General features: G+C 36.8%; 1 protein-coding gene and 1 long non-coding RNA gene across 3 annotated transcripts; both read right to left on the reverse strand.

The window, feature by feature from the left end:
• Positions 1-651: 651 nt before the first annotated feature.
• On the reverse strand, positions 652-3486 carry LOC116187543. The gene is made up of 3 exons (XR_004152092.1): positions 3201-3486; positions 2055-2138; positions 652-957 (listed from the first exon to the last, which is right to left on the reverse strand). It is a non-coding gene; the product is annotated as an uncharacterized LOC116187543 (long non-coding RNA).
• A 3064-nt stretch (positions 3487-6550) lies between these two features.
• LOC116188659 (coproporphyrinogen-III oxidase 1, chloroplastic-like) lies at positions 6551-12022 on the reverse strand. 2 transcript variants are annotated; one of them, XM_031518146.1, is made up of 8 exons: positions 11173-12017; positions 10640-10715; positions 9627-9721; positions 9087-9170; positions 8057-8144; positions 7820-7944; positions 7092-7190; positions 6551-6984 (listed from the first exon to the last, which is right to left on the reverse strand). In XM_031518146.1, the coding sequence occupies exons 1-8, from the start codon at positions 11740-11742 to the stop codon at positions 6916-6918; spliced, it is 1206 nt and encodes a 401-aa protein (XP_031374006.1). In that variant the 5' UTR covers positions 11743-12017; the 3' UTR covers positions 6551-6915. The 2 variants fall into 2 exon arrangements, with proteins under 2 accessions (XP_031374006.1, XP_031374007.1); XM_031518147.1 differs by lacking the exons at positions 6551-6984; positions 7092-7190 and adding an exon at positions 7210-7370 and having other exon boundaries at positions 11173-12022.
• Positions 12023-23309: the final 11287 nt, after the last annotated feature.

Here is a 23309-nt window from a genome sequence, read left to right on the forward strand (position 1 = left end):
AATATATTGGATTACAAGGAATGTGGGTGATAATATAATATAAGGTAAATTTTGACGACACCCCTTGTAATTTGTGAAATGACCAGCAACATCCCTCATTTCAAAAATTAGCCATACACCACCTCTTCTTTTGCTGACATAGCACCAAGAAAACTTTCGCTTTGTCACATGGATTCCATGTCACAAAATTGCATAAATTGACCCATTATATGATTTCTTTACTCGAACCAAGTGTGACCCAATTTTTTTTTAAAAGTAAAAGTCAGCGAAAGGAGGGGTAGTGCATGGCTAATTTTGAAATGAGAGAGTGTCGCTGGCCATTTTACAAACTATATGGGATGTTGTCGAAATTTACCCTATAATGCATTATTTACTTTTATAGAGATAAAATGTGAGATCGACGGTCGTAATTCGAAAATACCAAGTGTTTCGACTGTAAAAACTTTCCTAATTACACCCGTAAAATCTTAACCCAGGAAACTAATTTCCTAACCACACCCATAAAGACTTTATGTCCAAAAAGATGTAAAATAAGTCGTAATCATCGGATTTTCCCTAGGAAATCCGTAGAATACATCAATCCAAACAGGGTCACGAACGCCCAACATTCGAGATCCATTTCTTAAACCCTAGAAAGTGTTACGACCCGAAATTTCAGCTGAATTTTTCCTGTATTTCCTCGACATCCATTATCACGTAACTATTCATATAAAATCTGCTTTCCATAACTCTCAAAAACATACAACTACTACAAATGCTTTCACATATATATTTATATAAGTACGATTCTAGCAAAGCTACATTGCTAAACCGACTAAACAAAAGTTTCAGGTAGTGACATTCTCAAGTCCATTCTATACAAAAAGGATATCTATCAAATAATTAAGGTTCCTGCCTAGTTCTCCAAGCTGATCCCCGATATCAAAAAGTAGTTCTTCCGTGCAATTAGAAACTTATCTGGAAAAATATATGCAGGGTTTGAGCTGCATCTCAGTGAGCACTAAATTCCAAAGCAAAATGAATAATATTAAGTGATAAATATAATTTAAACAACCAAATATTCATATAGATAGTAACAGCATAACCAAGTCTATCAGTTAATCTACCAACACGGTGTATTATACAATACATACAAATAATTATCAAACTCATTCGTAACCAATCAATTATCTTTATAACCATATAAAACTATTCTTAGATTAATCATTAGCTCAACATCACCTTGCACTCATAGCCTAACTAAATCACATTAGCAAACAACACGGCCTCCACATAATAAGTCAGACAATCGTAACAATCATCATATTTACAGCAATCAAACCAAACAAACAATAGACAACACAACCAACGTCAATATAGCCATAGGGTTGCATTTTCTCGTAACAGAGTTGTGACGGTACCGTGACCCCGCACATCTCATTCATATCATCCTCAACTCTCAATATTCATATCTTATATGCGAGGGTCGCCTATTAACCTCTGGCGGTAAGAGTTGACCTCAATTTGTATTCTGCCGGGTCTTAGCGGCCGATTAAGTCCCTTTTTCTATTCCACCAGGTCCAGCGGCCGATCAGGCCCCTGTTTATATTTCGCCGGGTCCAGCGGCTGATCATGCCCCTCTTTATATTTCGCCGGGTCCAGCGGCCGATCTGGCCCTTTTGTAATCCGCCGGGTCCAACGGCCGATCTGGCCCTTTTGTAATCCGCCATGGTTATAGTCAAACCATAATCACAATCATGATCAATTGTAACCCTACCATCTCACGTCATACAACTATCACATATCTCATACACAACCAGCAAATACAATCACACCGCATTATCTCAAATCAAAGTGAAACATACAAGACAATACCTGTCAAATTCCATCACGGTCATCACGGAACATAGCACGACCAATTCCTTAATCTAACTATCACAATATTCATCTTAACAATTTATATAATTAGAACGCATCATTTCACAAAGGACTAGAATATTCAAATAACATACATACATACATACATACATATATATATATATATATATAATTTCACAATGGAATAAGGTACTCACCGACAACTCCAAGAATTACAGCTCATTCGATCGACCCTTTTTAGTGCTAGGATTCAGTCTTCGCGATCCCTATTATTCGCATACCTTTGATTAGATAATAAAAATATAGCAACATCAGAGGAACTTCCAATATCTCCCACAATCTTCACTAGAAACCTATTATTTCCAATGAGTCCCGGTTTATGTATATTGTGTTCATTATGTCCATTTCTAGTTATGAAATTAACCTCATTGAAATCTACTCACACTAAAATCACACACTGACCAATTACGAGTTACGTCTCCAATTAAGAATTTAACCTCATTAAAACCAATTTAAGGCAATATAATCATTCTTTGCAAACTTCTCACCCTAACCAACTTCAACAAAGCAACCTAAATAAAAAGAGCTACTAACAATCGATAGAGTAGTACCATTCAACCTAAACGGAATATTTAGATCAGCACTAACAGTGCAATTCAATAAATCTAATGGGAAATAAACCAACCAATAACATTTACTCTTACAATGCTTTCAATACACCTCAACTAGTTTGGTATATCTCCCTTAGCCATCCACTAAAACAAAATTCCCATATGATAATTCATTCAGACAATATTGAAGCAGTCTTTAAGAAAATCAATTCCGCATAGGCAATCTCAAACACTAAGAGCAACTGATAATAAGGTGCTTAAACCCGATTTCAAATGTTTTAAAACAACAACAAATTTCTCTTCAATAACCTCACCAATCCATGCTCATATTCTAACATAATACTACTCCAAAACATGTAACTTAAGGACATGTTTTGCTATTTCATTTAGGTGAATAAGCAAGACGATCTCTAACTTGTCAATCTAATAATCCACTCAATCGGCCCTCCGGGTTGACATAACAATCAACAATGACGACAATTCACCACAATCCAGAGTGAAATTCAGTTAATGAAAGAAAGGAGTTCCCAATCCAAATCCAAACAGAAGCTCTTAAAACTCCACCGATCCCCACAAAGCTTGATCACTAACATAGGAAATGTTTAATCCTTCAAAAAACCGTTCACCCTCCATTATCAATCCAACCCGAAACAAACTCACCATCCTTCATCTTCTTGCTCCCGTTTCAGCTATCCCAACTAACAAAACTAAATGGAAATTCACACTACATACCTGAAATTGGTCTACAGTCGAACCACCGAGCAGAATCGAGCTCTTCCTTGCCGTCTCCACACTTCTCTCTCTCTCTCTCTCTCTCTCTCTGTGTGTGTGTGTGTTTCTTCCTTGCTCTGTTCCCCTTCCATTCCCACCGAGCAAAGAGGGAAAAGAAAGAAAAATAAATGGAATGAATGATAGGTCGGTGGAGATGAGGGGAGGGATTGTGGGACATGTAGAGCCCATATCCCCACCCCCTTTTTTTCATTTTTTTTTATTCTTTAAGCTCACCAGCCGCAGAAAGTGAAAATAAAAAAAACAATGGAGAATGATAGAAGACAAGCTGAGGCGGTGGAATTGGGGTGTTCAGTGGAAAAATTGTAGGCCGCGTGGGTCCATGCTTGCCTTTTTTTTTTCCCAGCCATATGTATATAATGTATATGTATATATAAGCTATTTGAAATAAGAAATGTCGGTTCTGACAATCTCCCCCACTAATAAAAATTTTGTCCCCGAAATTTGTTTATGTGATACCATAAATGTTAAAGCATTAAGTGTTATAGCATCCCCAGGTCCCCATATTTCCTCTGAACTGACTTTTCCAAGCACCTTCATAGATCACAAAGTTTCCACTGAGCCGCTATAATAAATAGAATGATCTGAGCCTCAATCTTGTAAAATATCCAAATCTCACTATGTAGAGCGATTCTCAAGGCTTCTAACCGTCTCTTTGACAGAAATAAATACTTCTAAGATTTTCGAGTCTGAATACCCAAAACTCCGTCCAAAACTTAATCAATAGAATTCCTCCTTTGTTACCCCAAATCTGCCTTGGGTGGTCAAAGATTTATATATATATATATATATATATATATATATATCCCTGCTGATGGTAGAACTGTCTTGTCTAAATCTGGTAGCTTTTCCGGTAGAATAATTATCCATGCCAAAGTAGGCACTGATAGCGATGATTTAGAATACCAGAAACCCATGCTGAACTCATACGATGATACGAGACTGAAGTATTAAGCTACGCAACAATAGAATTCCAAGATCAATGATGAGGGCCCAGTAAGATCCCGTTCAGTAAGCAAAGCAACACTTCTCTCAATCCTTTTAGATCATTCTCACGACAATATCAACCCTGACTGATTGCAGATATAAAGGAGAAAATAATCTGGAATCACCATTTGCTAGAATCGAAGAACGCAAGATGATCGAGAAAATAATATGGAATCACCATTTGCCCCAAGAAATATCCCAATGAAATAAATCTAACATATATGCTTAGAAGTCGCGAGAACTTCTTGAAAGAATACCTCTGAACTTGATCTGTAAAGAATCCTTGTGAAATCCTATCTGTATAGTCGAGATGTATCTTGACTTTGATATTTAATTGAATTCAATACTCGTATGGAGCTTGAAGAATAACTGATTCTGACGCTGATTCAATGAGGAACTTGACCAATGGGGAACCTGAGGTGCTTCCCTTTACTCAAATCTTAATAACATTATAATAATTATGTATAGATTTCGAAAAGTATACTTAAGTCCCAAGCTTGTTCTTTAACCAAGCACAAGGAAATTAATGAACGCTGACCTTTGAAAAATTCTTACTAATATGTCAGTAAAGTATTAAAAATTCCTCATAATTAAATCGAGCGATTAAGACCGAAACTAATCGAATAATTGACACAGCAATTAGACGGGAAATCACAATCAAAACTCAGTCACATTTGTTTCCAATTCAATTCATCTTTGTTTTGAAATCCCAATCTAGATCTTGCCTCTTACTTAGTTCAGAGAAAAATAAAATTCTAATGGATTAACCATCTACTTTTCAATTTAGCTCTTTGATGTGCTCATTCCATCGAACTCACACGGAATACATACTCAGACACAAGAAGAAATCAAATCGCCAGCATATACACAACACTTCCATAGCAAACTGAATTCGAGCCCAAATTACTACTTAAGGTCATTCTTTAAATTTCCGACTCCAATAAGTCTCCTAAACAATCAAAATAAAACCACATAACATACGCTTTCTATTATTCTTGACCCCCAAATCATCCTTGTCTGACTTTCTTCCTATTCCGAGCTCTTAATCAAGCTCTCTATCACCGTGTTTCTTCCAAGCATAACAATCCTCTCAAACATAAGCCAACTCAACTTATAATTATCCAAGAATATCTGTATGCACGTGCAAAAGTCTATATTTTCATTGTTTACCAAAAGAAAGAAGGAGATTCCAAACATGGCAGCAAACATCGAAATCAATCGGAGATCCAAACGATATTCCGACAAGCTAAATCAAATATATATATATATACTCAAAGAATTGCAAGCATTTCTGTAAAATCTGATGTGCAAAACCTAATTCTTTAATGATATTTCCAATCCTCAATTGCTTAGTATCAATTTCCCTATTGTACAATGCAAATATAAATTTCAACAAGCAGACATAAGCCCATGCTTATGTCCGAAGCAATAACAACTCACTTAACCAACATAGAATTCAAGAAAACCTAGCAAAATCACCATAATTATCCAAAAATTTACTCGGAGATCATGCTTCAACTTAAGTCTACAGGATCTCCTAACCTAGGCTCTGATACCAAAATTGTCACGACCCGAAATTTCAGCTGAATTTTTCCTGTATTTCCTCGACATCCATTATCACGTAACTATTCATATAAAATCTGCTTTCCATGACTCTAAAAAACATACAACTACTACAAATGCTTTCACATATATATTTATATAAGTACGATTCTAGCAAAGCTACATTGCTAAACCAACTAGATAAAAGTTTCAGGTCGTGACATTCTCAAGTCCATTCTATACAAAAAGGATATCTATCAAATAACTAAGGTTCCTACCTAGTTCTCCAAACTGATCCCCGATATCAAAAAGTAGTTCTTCCGCGCAATTAGAAGCTTATTTGGAAAAATATATGCAGGGTTTGAGCTGCGTCTCAATGAGTACTAAATTCCAAAGCAAAATGAATAGGAAAAATTGCACTAGTGGTCCAAAATGTTTTACAAATGTTTCATTATAATCCAAAAAGTTTTTTTCGCTAAATGATGGTACAAAATGTTTTAAAGTTGTTTCATGATGGTACAAACCGTCAATTGGCCCTAACACCGTTAACATTTTGCTGACGTGGCGCGTCCTATGTGTTACTTTTGTTACATGAAACCAATCATAGTGCACCAGAATAGGTTCTTTTTCCACAAAAAAAAAATTGTATGTGCGCGGTGGCACAACAAGAAGGTTATCAATTGCAACATTGTGTCTACATGCAAAAGGACGATATAAAATTTTAACAATTTGACGGTGGGAGAACGAGATGAGAGAAAGAAACCTAGCGCAACAGTATAAATAAATCCATATAAATTGTGAAATGGTTTAAATTGTGTTTGATTCGAACCCTAAAACAGAACCATATAAATTGTACAATGGTTTAAATTGTGTTTGATTCGAACCCCTAAAACAGAAAACAAGAAAAATTCAAAAGCGAAATAGACAGGAAACTAATGTTCTATATATATCCAAAAGGCTTGCATTACCACTCAGCATTAACTTCAAATAACAGATGCTCCCTCCGCTAGCTACTACAGAAGAGAAGAAGCCAATAAGATAAACAAAATAACATCTCCATACAATGACGATCAAGATAAGCGAGATGATGGTAATATTGAACAAGAAACTGTGAAAATGGATGAAAATGTTAGATCCAGTCCTTCGGGTTGATGCAAGCATCAAGTAGTTTCCACTCTTCACTCCCTTCCTCGGGTTTCTGCACAAGGAATTATGTGATTAGACAACATCCGGCCTATCCATTTGTTTCTCAACAGTAGGACTATACAGGAAATGAACCAGATAGCAAGAGGGAATGAAACATACATGATCGTACTCCCATCGAGCAGTGAGTGGAAGAGAGACGAGAATACTCTCAATACGTCCTCCAGTCTTGAGCCCAAATGTCGTGCCCCGGTCATATACCTGCAGTTTTTTGAACGAAGAATATCTAATGATCATATCAAACAGAACTTTAAAGGCAACCTTCCATTGCAAAGAGAAAACTAATTAAAATCTGTCTTCCTTCTAAAATTTCCCTTTTTTTTTTTTGATAACGAGGGGTTCCAGGCTTTGCCCATAATCCCCACGGTCCATGTGAACACCCTGCAAGCCCATGGAACAGGTCAGTATGCAGGTGGCTGAACAGGGAGTATTCTCCTGCATTATTTTTATCAGAAAGTTCCTCTCTAAATTTGAGTGTTCCTCCTTTCCAGTTTTATTTTTTTCGATGAGTTCCTTTTCAGTTTTTGCGACTTCATTATCTTTTTATTTGCAATTACCCCCATACCATTCTAGTTGATGGCTGCAGGAAAACAATATATTATATTAAAACAAATAATTTCTTTAAACTCAGTATGGAAAACTGCAAAACAGCAGTCCACACCTTGCAAGACTCCTTCAGGAATACAGACAACGAAACAAGGAGCCTGAATCAACAGAATGTCACACTTTTTCTGTTTATGTAGAAAGGTTTGTGACCAAACTATGACCTGAATTTTTAATTTTTTCCTTTGTCTCATGTCCTCAAGAGTGTATTGGATATGAAAGCTTACCAAGTTGAATTCGACATAGCGTCCTCTTCGTAACTGCTGCCAAGCCTTGTGCTGCTCAGTGAATGGCATGTCCTTCCTTTTCTCTATAATAGGTATATAAGCGGGAACTACCGAGTTTGCACATTCTGCATCAAGTCAAAGTTTGAGAAGCTTCTTTCAAGATTCCTATCTAAAGTTTAATTATATATATTATTCACTAATATAGAATTAGATAATTCCACATGTTTGTAAAATTACCAGTGGCAAAGGAAAGAAGCATCTCCTGATCATAGTCATTGAGGTCATCAAAGAAGATTCCTCCGAGTCCTCTCCTTTCACCTCGATGCTGTTAAGCAACAGTATCCAATTATTAATATAGAGCCTAGAAGTGTCAAAAACCCAACACTTTATTTGTTTTACTTTTATTATTAACAGTTTGATCATATTAATGATCCCCACAATTGTGCTCTCCTATATCTATTTACTTGCAGCAAAATTAGCACAAAAGTGAATAGATAAGATTACTTGGGCACTTAGAAGATAAGTTTACTAGTACGTTTAACTGATATATCCTATCAAAATGGACAACAAGAATGAAAGCTGTAATACTAAGTAGTATAGAACTAGAAATCTAGAAGATCCCGAAACAATGAAGCTATTAATTCCTTCTCATCCTAGTCAACATCTAGTATTAATATATGTCTGAATACAAATAGGATATATGACTGAAGAAGAAAAATCTGCATCGTCGGGAAGCGCAGGGCAAAAGCTGCATCCGTATTCCAATAAAAATCTTTGTTATCCCTTTCTCGAGAATAAAATTAAGATGCTTTATATTTACAAAGGACGATTCGCAGTTTATGCTTTATAAAAATGGAAATCCCGTAACTAAATTATGATTTCAATCCAAGCAATGAAAAGAAAAAAGACTATGATTCCTTTTTAGAGTGGAAATGCAAAAGTGCCTTGTCCCAAATGATGCTACACTATTTAATTGTAATGTCCCAACAGTTTTATTATAACAATACATCCTTGGGTATGACATACAGAGACATGAACTTGTCGGCTGTAATTTACAATGCAGCTTTAGATCTTATATGGAGAACATCAATTAAGAATTGAGAATAATAACCACAGAACATCATACAGTTGAAGAGCATGGAGGTACATAACTTGCAGTATCAAGAAAGCAACTTTACATCAGTTTAAGACAGCAATGAAAAGACAAAAAGCAAAATGCAATATATGAAAAATTGAATCCCACAGATCATGTAGAAGATGAGCATACCTTAATATAAAAGTAATCATCGCACCACTTCTTGAATCGAGGATAGAAAGAAGGATCAGATTTATCGCAAGCATTCTTTTGAACCTGAAGAAAGCAAGAGCATCTATGTGACAATGATTAAGCTGGCAGCCATAGCTTCAGCAGAAACAATCAAACTACTAGTTAATGCAATTCCAATAGGTGATGGTAGTCCTATCAGGAAATTCTTTCGCCAGATTCTACCACTGATAAGCAATGTCAGCATTGTTCAAAGTCCACAGAGAATCTCAATTAAAGCCACAAAAAGAAACAGATATGCAATGCAAGTGATCCAGATAAACTAGGAAAAAAGCTCCTTTCAAAAGGAAATTGAGTGAGGTTCTGATTAGCTTTCTTTGTCAAAATAAATTGCTCTTATTAATAAACTCCCCCTATCAGGTCTTCATGCTCTACCTTACAGCAGGCTAAATGAACTTACAGGAAAAGAAAAGATGTTCACTGCATGCACTCGGTATTAGCATATTAAATTAAAAACGTTTTGGGGTCAGAGAAGCAAAGTACCAAATGGAAGTGTTTCACATCCTCCTCAAAGATGTAAGCAGGAGTAAGATCAGTTCCACCACCAAACCACCATTGTCTCGGTGCTCCAGGACTATCTGCCAATAATTGGGAGAAAGTCTCTTGTCAGAACTCATTCCTTGTCTATTATTTTGTTCCATTAAATTACACCACAATCGCAAATGAAGAACATAATAAACAAGTCAAGCAAAAACCTTTAGCACTTATTTCAATTAGACTCCTCAAGATCCACTCCATTTTTTGTCACTGCTACTTAGTTATAATCACATACATTTCAAAGTTTGGCTAATGTTCGAAATGCAGGTGCTAAATGCAATAAGCAGCTCTGCAACGATATTGCTAAAGAAGGCAATTTAAGAGTTGGGCTCCAAAACCTATGGCTACAACTTTCTTATCTGGAGAGCCTTAGATATAATCAAAATTTACTGATTAGCATTTATACTTGATAAAATTAACTTCTGTAACTTCCATTAAATGGACAGTCTGAAATCATCAACAGAAAAGCATCCTCTCTCGATATTACTCTTACCAAGCAAATATACTAGCGACAAGTTTTCTTTTTCTTTATATTTGAATGTTTAATGTTGATGAGATTGAATTATAATAGTAGCGAAGAAGCCATAAAAAGGAGGATTCTCTATCCGATCTTCATGCAAAGAGTTACTGCAATGAATAATTGCAGGCATCTCCAAAACCCAAAAATCGAGCAACTATAACATATCACCAGCATCTTAATACAATCTTTATGAAAAATTGTCTTAAGGCTTTAAAAAGACTAAGATCCACAATAAGGATTCAAGCCGATAAACACCACAAACCCTCCACAATTTGAAAGTTAAACAATTTGATGTAGCAATTATAAAAGGAGGTGATCTCCAACTAACCGGAGAACCAAGAAATTGATTGCATAGGCAGATACATGCTAACTAGACAACGCATCCTTGTTAAAAATTGATAGAGGAAGAAAAAAGGATGCTGGAAATAGAATTCAGCACCTTTAGGAGCGTCTGTCTCAAAATATCGGTAGTTGAAGTGCAATGTTGGTGCAAAAGGGTTCTTCGGATGTAAAACCTGACCATCAAAGTAAAACGAAACAAGTGAGAAACATAGCAAAAGTTAGCTGTGGGCTATGATCTCAATATTCTTTGGTGCTTTTGGTGCTCATATCAGCAGCAATGTGCTATCTTTAGGCCCCTGTTGGATTCCCATTTGAAGGGAAACCAATAAAATCTGACATTACAACAGAATGGACTCTTATCATCAGTACAGAAGCACTCGCAAAAATCAACATCTTGCCCCTATTTATCTGCTTCTCATCATCGAATACATTGATTATGCAATGCAATTTTCAAACCTATTTATCTGCTTCTAATAGTCGATTTTCAGGGGCAACAGCTATGCGAATAGACATGGAAATGCCACTCCACAAGGAGGTGCTTAAATCCTATCTTACACGAAGATATCACCTTGGCTTTATCGGAACAGAAGCCGGAATAAGTTCAAAGCAGATAAGAGAAATAAGACTCACAGAGCTGATCCCAGCCGCAAAGAAGGGTATAGGGCCAGGTTTCTGATCGGAGGCGGCAGCCTTGGCTGCCCGATAAGCCTCGGGTGGCATGAGGCCATAGACCACCGAGACATTGACCCCGGCCTTCTCCCAGACCGCCCCATCCTGGAGGACCCTGCTGATCCCACCGCCACCGCCAGGCCTCGACCACACGTCCTCCTTGAACTTGCCGCCTCCATCGGCCCTCTCGATGGCCTCGCACACCGAGTCCTGAGCGTCCCTTATCATCTTCTCGAACCTCACCCGGACCGAGGACGAGGAGGAGACGGAGCCGTTCTGGCCGTCGGAGTCGCGGAGGAAGGTGTCGGGACGCTCGGTCTCAGGGTTCTCCTTCTCAATGACGGCGCACCGGACGGTAGAGCTCCGCATTTTGGGGGCGGAGGAGGGGAGGCGGAGGATAGAGGCGGGCTTGGGGGTGGGTCTGATAATGGAAACCCTTCTGAGTGTGGGGGAGGAAGAGGGCAGAGTACGGACGGCGAGAGAAGTTGAGGAAGAACAAGGAGGAGAAGAAATGGCGGCAAGTGGCGGCATTGTAGGGGTCGGGTGTGAGAAGAGTCTGAGAGCAGATTTTTATAGCATTTTCAGGGAAGAATTAGGGTTTGGTGAAATCTCTCTTATGGGTACGATGAAAAACCAGAGAGCCAGAGGGAGAAAGAGAGAGGGAAGAGGATAAGGTGGGGAATTGGGATTGGGATTTGGAGGGGAAAGTAGAAGATGATGAAGAAGACGAAGAAGAAGAAGAAGGAGCCCACGGACTTGAAAAGAGACCGAGGACTGTTGGATTTGGGAGGTTTACTTTGACTCCTCCGTCCGTTTAAGGGCAGAGCCCCCTGATTTTCTCAGTTTACCCGGAAAGTTTGTTAACAATACCATGGGATCGAAGTTGGTCTGTCTTTGAATTGAAATCTGGATTAAATTATAGGAAAAATAGCCTCATATAACATAATTTTTACCTTATTTTTACTTCTTAGTACATTTTTTAAAGTTGTCACGATCTAGCACGAATCACCATTTTATTACCAGATCTAACACGGGTTAAACTCCGTCTAAACACCATTAGACGAAGTTTAACCCGTGTTAGATCTGGTAATAAAATGGTGATTCATGTTAAATCGTGACAACTTTTAAAAATGTGGTAAGAAATGAAAATAAGGTAAAAACTATGTTACATGAGGCTATTTTCCCTTAAAAAGTATTTATCACTTTTTTCGGTGTTCTGATTTTGATAATTTTTGTGAACCGTACGATCTCAAAACGAGGTGAAACTTTTACCCCATGTTCCTGATGTTATTATAAACCCCCACACTAATTTTCAGATTTTTCTGGGAGGTGAATTTTCAGATAAAAATATTTACATCATTTTTTAGTGTTGTGATTTAGATAGCTTTTGTGAATCGTCTGATATCTAAACAAGATGAAATTTTTACCACACGTTCATGATATTATTATAAAGCTCTACACAAAATTTCAAATTTTTTTTTGTGGTAAATCTTCAGATAAAAAATAATTATCCTTCTTTTCGGTGCTCTAATTTTGATAGTTTTTGTGAACCATCCGATCTCAAAATGAGATGGAACTTTTTTTCCATGTTCCTAACATTATTATAAAGCTCCTCACAGATTTTTAGATTTTTCTAGACTGTAAATCTTCAGATAAAATATATTTACCCATCTTTTCGATGTTTCGATTTTGATAATTTTTGTTAATCGTTCGATCTCAAAACGATATGAAACTCTTACCGCATGTTTCTGATGTTATTATAAAACTCCACAAAGATTTTTAGATTTTTCTAGGTAGTGAATTTTCAGATAAAAAATATTTACCTCTTTTTTCGGTGTTGTGATTTAGATAGCTTTTGTGAATCGTCTGATCTCAAAACGAGGTGAAAATTTTACCCGACGTTGTTGATATTATTATAAAGCTCCACAAAAAATTTCAAAATTTTTGGGCGGTGAATTTTCAGATAAAAAATAATTACCCTTCTTTTTGGTGCTCTGATTTTGATAATTTTTGTGAACCGTCCGATCTCAAAACGAGATAAAACTTTTTCCCCATGTTCCTAACATTATTATAAAACTCCTCATAGATTTTTATATTTTTCTGGGCAGTGAATATTCAGATAAAATATATTTACCTATATTTTCGGTGTTCCAATTTTGATAGTTTTTGTGAATCTTCCGATCTCAAAACGAGATGAAACTTTTAACCCATGTTCTTGATATTATTATAAAGCACCACACATATTTTCAAATTTTTATGGATGGTGAATCTTCAGATAAAAAATATTTACCCCTTTTTTCGTATTCTGATTTTGATAGTTTTTGTGAACCATCCGATCTCAAAAATAGTTTAAACTTTTAACCCATGTTCCTGATATTATTATAAAGCTCCACACTAATTTTCAGATTTTTCTAGACAGTGAATCTTCAAATAAAAAAAAAAGAAAAATAGCCCTATATATCACAGTTTTTACCTTATTTTCACTTCCTAGCACGTTTTTAAAAGTTGTCACGATCTAGCACGGATCACCATTTTATTCTCGAATCTAACACACCGTTACACTCCGTCTAACGGTGTTTATCGGTTTTTAGACAGAGTTTAATGGTGTGCTAGATCTCGAAATAAAATGGTGATTCGTGCTAGATCGTTACAACTTTAAAAAACGTGTAGGAAGTGAAAATAAGGTAAAAATTGTGCTATATGAAGCTATTTTCCCTAAATTATAATGCAAATCAATGAGAGATAAATAAATAAATATATATATATATACATATAATAAATGGTACTATGTGGAATTAGTTCATGTTTACTAATATACTAGAATGTAATGGAATGAAACGAGTTACTTTAAAAACATTATATTGAAAGAAAATATTTTTTTGGATCAAATACACTAATCTCTCTTGGGATTTTTCTTTTTTGATAATAACCTCTCTTAAAATTTGAAGAAATGGCATTTAATCTCATTTGTTAAAATAATAAGCACTTAGTCACATTTGACTTATTTGACCAATTATTATTTTTTCAAAAAATATCAATTGGATTCACAACTTATGTTGATATTTTTCATTAAGATAATGGGAATTTTTAGCTTATAGGCTAAGACTATTTTGTTAGAGTCTTAATTTGGCCCTAACCATGAAATACTTCAGTGAATTTATTTGAGATCAACAGGCCTCCATTGTCTACTACACTAGTCATGTACTACTTTGATTATCATTTATTCGATTCTCAAGTCGAGCCCATCATAGCCCTATCAAAGTAGAACATGAGCAACATGGTAGACAATAAAGGAGGCATGTTTAATGCAAATGTAGCACAACTTCCAAGGATTCGGTTCAAGTTTCAATTGGACCGGTTACGCGAGCACGAGCAAAGAAGTTTAAAAATGAGCTCAACGACATGATTCAAGAGGTTTGGGATCAAGCAAATTCGTGGAGGCCCATTGGACATGAACCACGTGATCAACAAAGCCGCATCAACATGATTCAAGTTCTAGAAGATTCCAACCAAGTCTATGATGCAAATGTTAACCCATGATAATGCCATTTTCTAGAAATTTCTAGAATATTTGTAAGGTCAAGAGATGATATCATCAGATTTGTTTTAAGTTTAAATCTGATGGAGATATTCTAGGAATATTTAATGGCCTATTTATTTTCAGGGTTAAAATCACAAAAACTTTAACTTTAACTTTAACTCAACACACTACACAACAAAAATACACATTTCTCAAGTCAAAAATTTTAACTTTAACTTTAACTTTAACTCAACACACTACATAACATTTGTCCTTTTCCATAATCAAAATTAAAGTTACTTTAACTCTGAAACCAAACACACCGTTAGATTTCATGTCTTTATAGATTAAGTTATATCTTTATAGATACTTTAACTTTTATTTTCTTTACTTTATGATGAGACATGACCATATTAGGATTAGTTTTGGTCTATATATATTCATCTTGTCAATTTTTAATAGAGGAACATTCAGAAAATCGCGAGAGTATTCTCTTTGGTTCTTGAAGAACTAATTCAAACTAATCGAAAAATTTTATGGCGTTCATCATCGACTTATCAAATGGCTTTCCACCACCGTTTGTGGCGTCTTCCTATACTGAAGTTCTTGTTTCGCAATAAACAATGGGTTGATGTCGGTTATACCAAGGTTCTTGTTTATGTTATAAACAACGAGTCGAGGATTTGTCAATCAAATCTAAATCGTGGAACGATCTTAGGATCCTTTAGTTGTCGGGTCTCGTCATTCTTGGTGGGAATCGCATCATTTGGTATCAAAGTGTCAGGCTCCAAATTAAGTTTATCTTATCTTTTTCGTTTCAATTTGCTGAATTTCATTCTGTTTGGTTTGTCATTTGTGGATTGTTAGCAGCAAAAAAATAAATAAATAAAAATTCGGCCAAAAAAAAAGAGTTGAAAAAAAAAAAGAACGAAAGAAAAGAAAGAAGTTGTTGTAGTCAATTTGATCCAAATTCTTTGCATCAGACCATTCTAAAGTTGTTATTTCCCTTTTCTTTGTGATCTACATTGATTATGTTCCAAGAATTACATATAACATTGTGATATATTTCATCCTTCATAGTAGTTGCCTTCTCTCTTGTTTCATTTCTTCCTTAAATTTCCTTCGACCATTAATTTTCCTTGATAAGTTCTTGGTGAATTGCTGCGGGAAATTTTGGAGAATTGTTTGTTTAGTTTCAAAAGAACTAAAAGAGAATTATCGAGTGGAAAAAGGCAGGAGTTGTGAGAACATTAGAGGGTTAAAAGCCATGTTTGTTTGAGTGAAAATACGAGTGTAGAGTGATTCACACTCTTGAGTGTAAACACGTAAGGGAGAGAATTGTGAGGTCCTTTCTTTCTAACTTTATTTTACAACAATAATGTCTCACAACAGTGCTAAGAAATTCCCGAAGGTGCTACGAAATTGGCTGATCCGAAAGTACTTATGGAGGCCATAATGAGTGAGATGAGGCATGTGATGAGGTTGAAGTTGTAGCAGGTTCATGAACGAATAGATCAGATGGAGAACACACATGTGGAACAGCCACGAAACTCTCCTAATGCACGTAGGAGGGAAAGAGTTCAATCGATGGAAGTGAGGGTTGAAGATGAATAGAATTATGGGGTTGGTTTTGATGAAGATTCCAACACTGATGACATGCCGCTATTGGAGGACGTTTCCAAGGATGAATATTTAGCCTCTGATGCATTGACATTGGTGGCAAGGAGAGCATTGAGCTTGCAAACAAAAGGAGTTGAAGAAGTGCAGCGGGAGAACATCTTTCACACTAGGTGCTACATCAAAGACAAGATATGCAGTGTGATTATTGATGGTGGTAGTTGTATTAATGTTGCAAGCATAACAATGGTGGAAAAATTGGGACTGTCCATGTTGAAGCACCCTAAGCCGTACAAGCTGCAATGGTTAAATGATAGTGGTGAGATAAGGGTGAACAAACAGGTGTTAGTTGCATTTCGAATCAATAAATACGAAGATGAAGTGTTGTGTGATGTAGTACCAATGCAAGCAAGACACTTGTTGCTAGGGCGTCTATGGCAGTTTGATCGGCGTGTGAAGCATGATGGCTTTACGAACAAATATTTATTTGTACTTAATCAAGGATCGATCACTCTTATACCATTGACACCGCAGCAAGTATATGAGGATCAAGTGAGATTGCAAAAATAGAGTGATCAAAAGAAAGAGAGAGAACATAAGAAAAAGAGTGAATATTAGAGAGGCCGAGAAAAATGAGAGAGAAAAAGAAAATCAAAATTCGTTCATTGAGATAAAATCAGTGAGAAAACAAAAGAATTTTTATGCAAAAATGAGTGAAATTAAGCAAGCAATGTTTTCAAATCAACCATTTATTGTACTTTTGTACAAAGATACATTTTTTAACACTAACGAACATGACCTCGCTCTGTTTAGTTCTGTTGTTTCTCTTTTGCAGGAGTATGAGAATCTCTTTCCCGAGGAAACACCACATGGGCTACCTCTAATCCGAGAGATTGAACATCAAATTGATTTTTTTTCCGATACGACAATTCCAAACTGACCAGCCTATAGGAGCAATCCTAAGGAAACAAAGGAGCTTCAACGGCAAGTAAGTAAGTTGTTGGAGAAAGGGTACGTGAGGGAGAGCATGAGCCCATGCGCCGTTCCGGTTATACTTGTACCTAAGAAGGATGGGACTTGGAGAATATGCGTTGATTGCCGAGCAATCAACAACATAACGATAAAGTATCGTCATCTTATTCCTCGCTTAGATGATATGTTAGATGAGCTGGATAGTTCTTGTGTATTTTCTAAAATTAATTTAAAAAGTGGTTATCATTAGATTAGAATGAAAGAAGGAGATGAATGGAAAACTGCATTTAAAACAAAATATGATTTGTATGAATGGTTAGTTATGCCTTTTGGTTTGACTAATGCTCCGAGTACTTTTATGAGACTTACGAATCATGTTTTGCGTGCATTTATATGTAGATTTGTTGTTGTCTACTTTGATAATATACTCGTTTATAACAAAAACTTGGATGATCATAAGGTACATTTGAAATTTGTTTTAGATGTGTTTAGGAAGGAAAAGTTATTTGTTAATCTGAAGAAGTGTACTTTTTGCACCGATAAGCTTGTATTTTTAGGATTTGTTGTTAGTGCACAAGGTATACAGGTTGATGAAGAGAAGGTACATGCAATCCAAAAGTGGCCTAGTCCCACAAGTGTAGGTAATGTTCGTAGTTTTCATGGATTTGCTAGTTTTTACCGGCGGTTCGTAAAGGACTTTAGTAGCATAGCCGCACCACTTACTGAAGTGATCAAGAAGAACGTTGGATTTAGATGGGGAGAAGAACAAAAGAAGACGTTTCAGCTAATCAAAGAGAAACTGACCAACGCTTATTTATTATATTTACCTAACTTTTCAAAAACTTTTGAGATTGAATGTGATGCTTCAGGTATTGGTATAGGTGCAGTTCTTACGCAGGAAGGACGACCAATTGCTTACTTCAGCGAAAAACTAAGCGGGGCAGCCTTAAACTACCCAACTTATGATAAGGAGTTGTATGCATTGGTTCAAGCTTTAGAGACGTGCCAATACTATCTATGGCCTAAGGAGTTCGTGATTCACATCGATCATGAGTCCTTGAAACACTTGAATGGCCAACACAAGCTAAACAAAAGACATGCTTGATAGGTAGAGTTCATTGAGATGTTTCTATACGTCATTCGGTATAAGCAAGGTGGGGAGAATGTGGTCGCCGATGCACTTTCTCGCAGGTATGCATTACTCTCTACAATTGATGCAAAATTGTTTGGTTTTGAGCACATTAAAAATTTACATGTTGATTGATGACCATGAATTTTGTGAGGAACATCGGGCTTGTGAGGAAACCCCTTGTGGTAAGTTCTTTAGGCATGATGGGTTCCTATTTCGAGAGAATAAATTATGCATGCCTAATTGATCATTGATGGGGTTATTAGTGCAAGAATCTCATGGTTGGGGATTAATGTGACATTTTGGAGGTGCAAAGACTTTAGCTATTTTGCAAGAATATTTCTATTAAGCACATGTGAAAAGAGATGTTAAGAGAATTTGTGATAGATGTGTTACATGTAGGCAAGCTAAATCCAGAGTGTAGCCTAACGGTTTGTATACTCATTTACCTATTCCTAGTGAGCCTTAGATTGATATTTCAATGGATTTTGTGTTAGGATTACCTAAGACTAAACGTGAGAGAAATTCAATTTTTGTAGGATAGATTTTCTAAGATGACATACTTTATTCCATGTCACAAAACGGATTATGCTTCGCATGTTACTGATTTTTTCTTTAGGGAGATTGTGAGGTTACATGGCATGCATAGAACAATTGTTTCGGATAGAGATGATAAGTTCTTGAGTTATTTTTTGGAAGACTTTGTGGTGTAAATTAGGTACTAAGCTATTATTTTCTACTACTTGTCACCCACGAACTGATAGACAAACAGAAGTAGTAAATAGGACTTTGTCTACTTTATTGAGGGCAATCATTAAAAAGAATATCAAAACATGGGAATAGTGTTTACCACATGTTGAGTTTACTTATAAAAGATCTGTTCATTCTGCTACTAAATTTTCACCATTTGAAATTGTTTATGGATTTAATCCTTTAACTCCATTGGATTTATCTCCTTTACCTTTGACTGAGCATGTTAATTTAGATGACAAAAAGAAAACTGAATTTGTCAAGTAGATTCACGAGAAAGCAAGACTCAACATTGAACGAAGAACGGAGCAGTATGCAAAATACGCCAACAAGGGGCGTCATAAGCTGACTTTTGAACCGGAGATTGGGTTTGGTTGCATATGAGGAAAGAGATATTTTCGGCTAAAGACGTTCCAAATTGCTTCCAAGAGGGGATGGTCATTTTCAAGTCCTAGAGCGCATCAATGACAACGCTTACAAACGAGACTTACCTGGTGAGTACAATGTAAGTGCTACTTTTAATGTTACTGATTTGCTTCCTTTTGATGTAGGTGATGATTTGAAGGCAAATTCTTTTAAGAGGAGGGGAATGATGCAAATCGTAGCACGACTTCCAAGGATCCAATTCAAGTTCCTATTGGACCGATTACGCGAGCATGAGCAAAGAAGTTTAAAGATGAACTCAATGGCATAATTCAAGAGGTTTGGGCTCAAACAAATTCGTGGAGGCCCATTGGACACGAACCACGTGATCAACAAAGATGCATTAACATGATTCAAGTTCTAGAAAATTCCAGCCAAGTCTATGATGTAGAGGATTAACCCATGATAATGCCATTTTCTAGAAGTTTCTAGAATATTTGTTAAAAATTAAGAGAGGATATCATCAAATTTGTTTTAAGTTTAAATCTGATGGAGATATTCTATGAATATTTAGATTTCATGTCTTTATAAATTAAGTTATATCTCTATAGATACTTTAGATTTTATTTTCCTTACTTTGCAATGAGACATGACCAGATTTGGATTAGTTTTGGTCTATATATACTCATTTTGTCAATTTTTAATAGATGAACATTCAGAAAATCGTGAGAGTATTCTCTTTGGTTCTTGAAGAAATGATTCGAACTTATCAGAAATTTCCGTGGCGTTCATCATCGGCTTATCAAACGGCTTTCCACTACTGTTTGTGGCATCTTCCTATACCGAGGTTCTTTTTTCGCAATAAACAACGGGTTGAGGTCAATTATACCAAGGTTCTTATTTATGTTGTAAATAACGAGTCGAGGGTTTGTCAATCAAATCTGATCGTGGAACGATCTTGGGATCCTTTAGTTGTCGGGTCTCGTTATTCTTGGCATGAATTGCATCAATGTTGGTCTCGAGGGCCAATTATTCTCATGCGATTTCCAAAAAATTAGTTAAATGTAGATATGAAAAGTTTTATTTAAAAAGCTTGTGAGAAAAAGGATTGCAGTATAGTGACGCATGCTCTTGCTAGTCAACCAAGAGATTGTACCTTCGATTCTCGCAGGGTAACTACTGTGCCCTTTCATTAGCTACCAAGTTTATAATTTCTATTTCAATGTACTAGGGCTCATAGGCCTCCGTTTAAATCGAAGAAGTTAAAAATCTTGCTTAAAATTGAAAGAAAAAATTTTAACTTGAAAATTTCATACATACATTTAATTAATTTATGGAAATTTCATGAGGATTATTATCCAATTAATATACATATGTTTACACCTATTTTTCGTAAAATGTGAAAATAGTCGAGCCGTGACGTGTGTGTGACTTCTTGACGATTTTCCCGAGTCTTGGAGAAATATCTAATTGGATACAGAGGAGATGGGTCGAGGATATGTAGAACGGTTTGGACTAATTTAAGCCTAAGAGTGTGGAGTCAGCCAATTAGAAGACTAAGCCTAATTCTTGGAGCCCAATTGAAGGAAGCCCTGCAAGTGGAGCCCATGAGAAAGACATAAATACATATATGCATGTGTATCGGCGTGAATTGTATTCAACAAGGGCGGTGGAAGAAAATATTTTTGGTAGCCGATATCTTGGAGATCAAGCACGTAGTATTTTTGTGTTCTCTAGCATTATGTTTGATTTTAGGAAATCGAATGAGTCAGATGCTCCTCCGATTTTATTTGATATCTTATCTTTTGGTAATTTATTTAGGTTAGGTAGTCAATTTCCTATTCGGATTTTAGTCCAATACCGTATTTTATGGGCGTATCCGATTGTAAGAGATTTTTTAGGGTTTCATGTGACACCTATCAATACGCATGTTGAAGTTCGTTGTAAGGGTCCCCGACCAACACATCAATCGTACATTTTACTTATCTTTTCATTTCCAGCACTTCATTTTACCCATCTTTATTTTCTTTGTACCTTTACATTTTCCTCACACTTTTACATTCATCGCACTTCTTTTACTGCATTTTCAATTCCCTGTACTTTCAGTTCCTTTTACTTTTCCCTTCAACAGATCCCTTGTAGTTACTTCCATTCTTGGATCTTCCGGGCATTCAAGGCGAAGATTTATTTACCTTTAGCAACGGTGACCGAACACACGCAAGGATTTGTGGGTACACTTATTCAAGTGAACCTTCTCCTATTGCAACTCAGCCTTTGAGTTGTATTTGGCCAAGAGTAATAAGTAGGATCACGAGCCACTTGTTTATTTTCAAACTCAGATTCGTGCATGGATAATTGGTGGAGAACTAATAATAGCTAAATCCGCGAGTCGTGAAATCGTCTGAAGCGCACTTTAGTTTTGAAGATTTAAAACCTAGTCGCAATTCAATCCGCAAACTTTCTTGGGCCGTGGTACATGCTTTGTTTTGGTGGGGCCAGCTAGTGACACGTCAATTATTGGAATTGCTTCCTGACATGCCTACAATCACTACATGCATAGCTGAATTGGTCTCTTGACTTTTTTACTTGATCAACAATTTGGCACGCCTTGTGGGACCCACCTTTCCACCGAAGAAGTGCTAGATATCAAGATGGTAACTTGCTCTCATGACGGTGTCGACGACCCTGTGCCGTTTAAGGAGGATATGCACGAATGGGAACGCAAGTTTGTGGATCAATGTGTGGACATGTTTAAGACTTGGCACCATGGTTGTCAGAATCGCGATTCGAATCGTAGAATCGTACGATTCTACGATTCAAGGAGGATCACCGATTCTGATTCAGCTAGGTGAGTCGGGATTGTAGAATCGGAACCGAATCGCGTGTTGAATCGTAGAATCGCAGAATCGGGCCGATTCTGCGATTCTACATTCAGCCTGGATTCGGCCCAAGCCCGGGCCCAATAAGCGGGCCGAAGCCTGGACCCGAAAGCCCAAACCCGAAACCCCTCTCCCACCCGCCCTTCTTCCGCCCTTCTTCCTCTTTTCCTGCAACGAAACCCTAATTTCTCCCCTGCTGAAGTCCTTCCAATTCGACCTTCGTTCGAACGTCTTTGACGAAATCTTCGATAGTTCGAAATCTTCGAATCGTCACGATACTGCAGCAAGGACGGGGACGGTCAGATCTCTCTCCCTTCCCCCTCTTTCATTCTCAGCTCGTCTTCTCTTCTCACCAGATCTAGACCTCTGTTCCCCTTGCGATTGTTTCCGCCGGCACGTCTATTCGATCCGCTGCCCTTTTAGGATGTTTGCCTCGTTTCTGTGGCATCTGCGTGTATTCAACGCAGGCGTTGTTGTCCTGTGCTCCTTGCGATTGTGATGTTCGACGATGATCGGTGACTGGTGACGTTTACGTGTTCTGACTGCGATCTCTTGTCTGCCGTGATTGCTTAATGCCTTCGACATTTTTTGCTGCTTGATAGTATTCAGTTAGAGGTCACTTGAGCTGCGTGCCTTCTCGCGTGGTTCCTTTTGTGATCATTTTCTTATTCCATTTAGGTTCGTGTAGAGTCGGTTTCTTTGTTTGAATTGATTTGTGGATTTCCGGAATTGAATGTGCTCGAGCTGGTTTATCTGTGGGTATGCCGTAGAAGCTGCGAGAGATATAAGCTTTAAATTTATAAGAGGCGTGTTGTGTGAGTATATTGTTATTGTTTATGAAGTAGACTTCGTAGTGCTAGATAGGTGA

The sequence above is a fragment of the Punica granatum genome, chromosome 8 (assembly GCF_007655135.1).
Source record: "Punica granatum isolate Tunisia-2019 chromosome 8, ASM765513v2, whole genome shotgun sequence".
Lineage (NCBI taxonomy): Eukaryota > Viridiplantae > Streptophyta > Magnoliopsida > Myrtales > Lythraceae > Punica > Punica granatum.

Coding starts and splice junctions, on each gene's coding strand:
- LOC116188659 (XM_031518146.1), bottom strand. CDS start 11,742: ATGCCGCCACTTGCCGCCATTTCTTCTCCTCCTTGTTCTTCCTCAACT. Junction 9,722..10,639: donor TGAGACAGACGCTCCTAAAG/GTGCTGAATTCT, acceptor AATTATTGGCAG/ATAGTCCTGGAGCACCGAGA. Junction 7,191..7,819: donor GCTATGTCGAATTCAACTTG/GTAAGCTTTCAT, acceptor AAAAAACTGCAG/GTATATGACCGGGGCACGAC.